Source organism: Octopus bimaculoides, chromosome 5, assembly GCF_001194135.2.
Source record: "Octopus bimaculoides isolate UCB-OBI-ISO-001 chromosome 5, ASM119413v2, whole genome shotgun sequence".
Classification (NCBI taxonomy): domain Eukaryota; kingdom Metazoa; phylum Mollusca; class Cephalopoda; order Octopoda; family Octopodidae; genus Octopus; species Octopus bimaculoides.
In genome coordinates this window covers 117,982,927-117,987,687 of record NC_068985.1, presented here as the reverse complement: position 1 = coordinate 117,987,687, position 4,761 = coordinate 117,982,927, and the positions used below count along the sequence as shown (strand labels likewise).

The following is a 4,761-nucleotide window of genomic DNA, read 5'->3' as shown; positions in this document are numbered from 1 at the left end:
ATATATATATATATATATACATATATATATGTATGTTTCTCTCTCTTCCAGAACCTAAATGACAATTTTATACCAAACATGAAACAACTCAGTTTGTCTGCTCGAAACTACTATAAAGCCCTAACAAGTCAGTAACCATTTTATTTTTACTCTTTCTCTTCATTTTTCTCTGTGTATCCACAGACTGAATGAATAAAGTGTTTTTTTTTTAGGAGGTATGAGTGCTACTGTTAATGCTTGTAAGAATCTTGACCTAGAGTTTACCTTTATTAAATGTGGTAGGTGAAGTGAAACATAGTCCTAAAAATAGGTCAAGGTTGGATTGAATGTTTATGTAGATATATCATTAAAACTAGAAGTTTACCATTCCACTCATTTCAAGGTGAATATTCTTAGTTTTAGAGGTATTCAATCAGTTTTGATTTATTTTTTTGTTTCTTGTTTTCACAGTTGCATCTATATATACACATGTGTGTTTGTGTTTATATGTGTATGTACATATATGTGTTATATATATATATATATATGTATGTATCTGTATGTATATTCATTTACACATATGTATGTGTATAAGTATATATGTATGTTATGAAAAGGATATCTGTGTGTTATAATAGTAACTTTCATATCTTTATGCATATAAACAGGAGAGACAGTCATATATAAGTCAGTATAATACAATATATTCATTCCTATGATCTTCAGTGGAGCACCTTTGTTAGCAATGTTATAAACAGAAAACAAACAACCCATGAGAAAAAAAAAATTCAGATTGACATTGAAGACTAACAAAGGGAAGTGAAATATTTTGACCCAAGCAAGCTGTCATATTGAAATGGAAGAATGCGTGACTAAGGTATCATCATCATCATCATTTGACATCCATTTGACATCTATTTTCTATGCTGGCATGAGTTGGACAGTCTCCATGTCAATTTTGACATGGTTTCTACAGCTGCATGCCCTATGAACAGATGCCCTTACTATTACCAACCTCAACTGTTGGTAAGGTATATAACATGTACACACACAGACACATAAATATATATATGTGTATGTGTGTGTGTATATATATATATATATATATATATATATATATATATATATATATATATATATATATATATATATATATATATAAACAAGGTACAGATAGTCACCAGATAGTGCTCAAAGGTAGCAGAATCATAAATACCTACTTCTTCTTTCCAGAGGTAGAAAACTTAGCTAGGAGAAGGATGGAAATTGAACAGGTATGTAAATAGAATGACAAATGAAAGAAGTTCATAAGAAATGTATTTATATAAAAAATTATATATACAGTTTACATGATGTAGTCAACTTCTATCTTTACAGCTGTTTCGAATAAACAATGACTGGTTGATATAAAAATTGATTACTATGCAATATTGTAGCAATATTGTAGTCAAAGGTGGTGAGCTGGCAAAAATGTTAGCATGCTAGGTGAAATGCTTAGTGGTTTTAAATTCTGCCAAGGTCAAGGTCGATAAATTAAGTACCAGTTGCATACTGGGTCGATCTAATCGACTGGCCCTCTCCCCCAAAATTTTGGGCTTTGTGCCCAGAGTAGAAAAAAATATTGTAGTTATGTATCAAAGGAAAGTAAAGTGTCAACTTGTACAGATTCTGATAGCTTCATGTGTGTTGGAGCATTCTCTTCTGAAGATGAAGGTGAATGTTTGATAGATGGATAGGGTTAAGGAATATGTATTGGATACAAAATTAGATAGATAGAGATACAAAGTAGGGAGGTTGTAGTGAGTGGTATAAATATAGGTTGATGGAGATGTGTGTTGGCACTCCGTCGATTACGACGTCGAGGGTTCCAGTTGATCCGATCAACAGAACAGCCTGCTCGTGAAATTAACGTGAAAGTGGCTGAGCACTCCACAGACACGTGTACCCTTAGCGTAGTTCTCGGGGATATTCAGTGTGACACAGTGGTGACAAGGCTGACCCTTTGAATTACCAGCACAACAGAAACAGGAAGTAAGGAAGTAAGAGTGAGAGAAAGTTGTGGTGAAAGAGTACAGCAGGGTTCACCACCATCCCCTGCCGGAGCCTCGTGGAACTTTAGGTGTTTTCGCTCACTAAACACTCACAACGCCCAGTCTGGGAACCGAAACTGTGATCCTATGACCGCGAGTCCGCTGCCCTAACCACTGGGCCATTGCGCCTCCACGGTTGGTGGGGGTAGACAGAAGTGAAATGAGAAGTTGGTGTGTTAGTGAGGCAAGGTCAGGTATAGCTGAGAGGGGTGGTAGAGATATTGGAGAAGGATTGAGCAATCAAAGGAATGGTAAAGAGAGAGAGAGAGAGAGAGAGAGGAAGGAAAGGGTAGGTTTGTTAAGAGTGAGTCATTCAGTGCAAAGTTATAAACAATAGCTATAAGTTTAATTAATGAGAAATATGGTGAGGTGGACCAGTTCAAAGCCCTATCAAAGTAGAGAAACAAGCATTTTGTTTGTTTGTGTGTGTGTAATGCAGTGTTGGTTGTGTCAAGTATAAGTATGATATATAAGGAAGTAGGGAAAGTTGGTAGGAGATATATGACCGTGAACTCCTAATTAGAGGGAAGAGGAGGGGGAATAAGTGAGAATGTATAATAGACATGATTTCCCTCAAGTCAGAGAACAGATCTGAGTGCTTCATAAAAAGAATATCGAGTTCAAGAGAGAGAAAGGAATGACATAACCATGCATAGGAGACAGAGGAAAAGCAAAGTGGAAAACAAATGTTTTGGGGAAAGAAGAAGGGTGCCTGCAAGACAGAACACAAAGATTTATCTTAATTTGGTTAGAGAATAATGGGAGGCGCAATGGCCCAGTGGTTAAGGCAGTGGACTCGTGGTCATAGGATCGCGGTTTCGATTCCCAGACCGGGTGTTGTGAGTGTTTATTGAGCGAAAACACCTAAAGCTCCACAAGGCTCCGGCAGGGGGGTGGGGGTGGCGAACCCTGCTGTACTCTTCCACCACAACTTTCTCTCACTCTTACTTCCTGTTTCTGTTGTGCCTGTAATTCAAAGGCTCAGCCTTGTCACCACTGTGTCACGCTGACTATCGCCGAGAACTACGTTAAGGGTACACGTGTGTGTGGAGTGCTCAGCCACTTGCACGTTAATTTCACGAGCAGGCTGTTCCGTTGATCGGATCAACTGGAACCCTCGACGTCGTAAGTGACGGAGTGCTAACAGCAACGACAGAGAATAATGATTTATGCTAATATGTAAACGTTTCGTAAGATAAGTGATTACAGAATGTAATTACGTCAGAGAACCTATTAAGGAGGAAGTCTTTGTTCTCATGTAATATTTCTAGGAATTTTCGGTAGCATAGATTACATGCTAATTAGTTTTCTAGATATGGTATTACAGTATTGATAGACTGGGAGGTTATAAAGTATTCTTTCAGCTCTTGGGTGGTGGACATGTTACCAGGGAGGTCAAGAATTTTTCATTTACTGTTTGAGAATGAGCTAAGGTGTGCAAAGTATCAGCACTCAAAGTTGTTTGTTGTTCCAGTGTAAACTCTGGTGGACTTGGAGTGTGTTCTGATAACTCTATATTTGTACCCAACATCATAGTGCAATAGTGAAACAGTAGGCCTCTCAAGAAACAATTAGTTTGTATTTTGGAGTTGCATGTCCTTCATTGGGTGCTCTATTTGTCTCATCAGGATTATTAGATGGCTTATTGTCACTCTTGATATAAATATCACTAAAGTGGTTAGTTAACAGAATTGTTAGCATATCAGGCAAAATGCCTAGTGGTACTTCATCCATCTTTATGTTCTGAGTTCAAATAAGCATGGGAAAGCGAGCATTAATACGATGATGAAGATAGTTTTGCTGCCATTAACCTTAACTGTATTATCATTATTATTATTATTATTATTAGTATATAAAGGTGGCAAACTGGCAGAATTGCTAATGCACTGGATGAAATGCCTAGTGGTATTTTGCCTGTTGCTATAGTCTAAGTTCAAATTCTACCAAGGTTGACTTTGCCTTTCATCCTTTCAGGGTTGATAAATTAAGTACCAGTTATGTACTGGGGTCAATGTAAATAACTAGTTCCTTCCCCCTAAATTTCAGGCCTTGTGCCTATAATAGGAAGGATTATTATTATCGTTGTTATTATTATTATTATTATTATTATTTGAGTTCAAATTCTGTTGAGGTCAACTTTGCCTTTCATCCTTTTGGGGTTGATAAAAGTAAGTACCAGTTGAGCACTGGAGTTGATGTAATCGACTTAATCCCTCTCCTGTACTTACTGGCCTTGTATCAGAATTTGAAACCAATATCAGTTTCAAATTTTGGCACAAGGCCAGCAATTTCAGGGATGGGGTAAGTTGATTACATCGACCTCAATCCTCAACTGGTACTTGTTTTTATCAATCCTGAAAGGATGAAAGGCAAAGTTGACTTCAGTGGGATTTGAACTCTCTTTTACTCTTTTACTTTTTTACTTGTTTCAGTCATTTGACTGCGGCCATGCTGGAGCACCGCCTTTAGTCAAGCAAATCGACCCCAGGACTTATTCTTTGGAAGCCTAGTACTTATTCTATTGATCTCTTTTGCCAAACCGCTAAGTTACGGGGACGTAAACACACCAGCATCGGTTGTCAAGCGATGTTGGGGGAACACAGACACAAACATATACACACACATAGTCCCCGTAACTTAGTGGTTCGGCAAAAGAAACCGATAGAATAAGTACTAGGTTTACAAAGAATAA

At 37.5% G+C, this 4,761-nt stretch overlaps 1 protein-coding gene across 1 annotated transcript in view; it reads left to right on the top strand.

Annotated features, from left to right (window-relative positions):
• LOC106877308 (brain-specific angiogenesis inhibitor 1-associated protein 2-like) overlaps positions 1-4,761 on the top strand; it is a 138,507-nt gene that overhangs the window by 74,526 nt on the left and 59,220 nt on the right. The window contains exon 3 of the mRNA XM_014926177.2: positions 52-127. Coding sequence (XP_014781663.1) covers positions 52-127 — 76 coding nt within the window. The remainder of the gene's footprint in view (positions 1-51; positions 128-4,761) is intronic.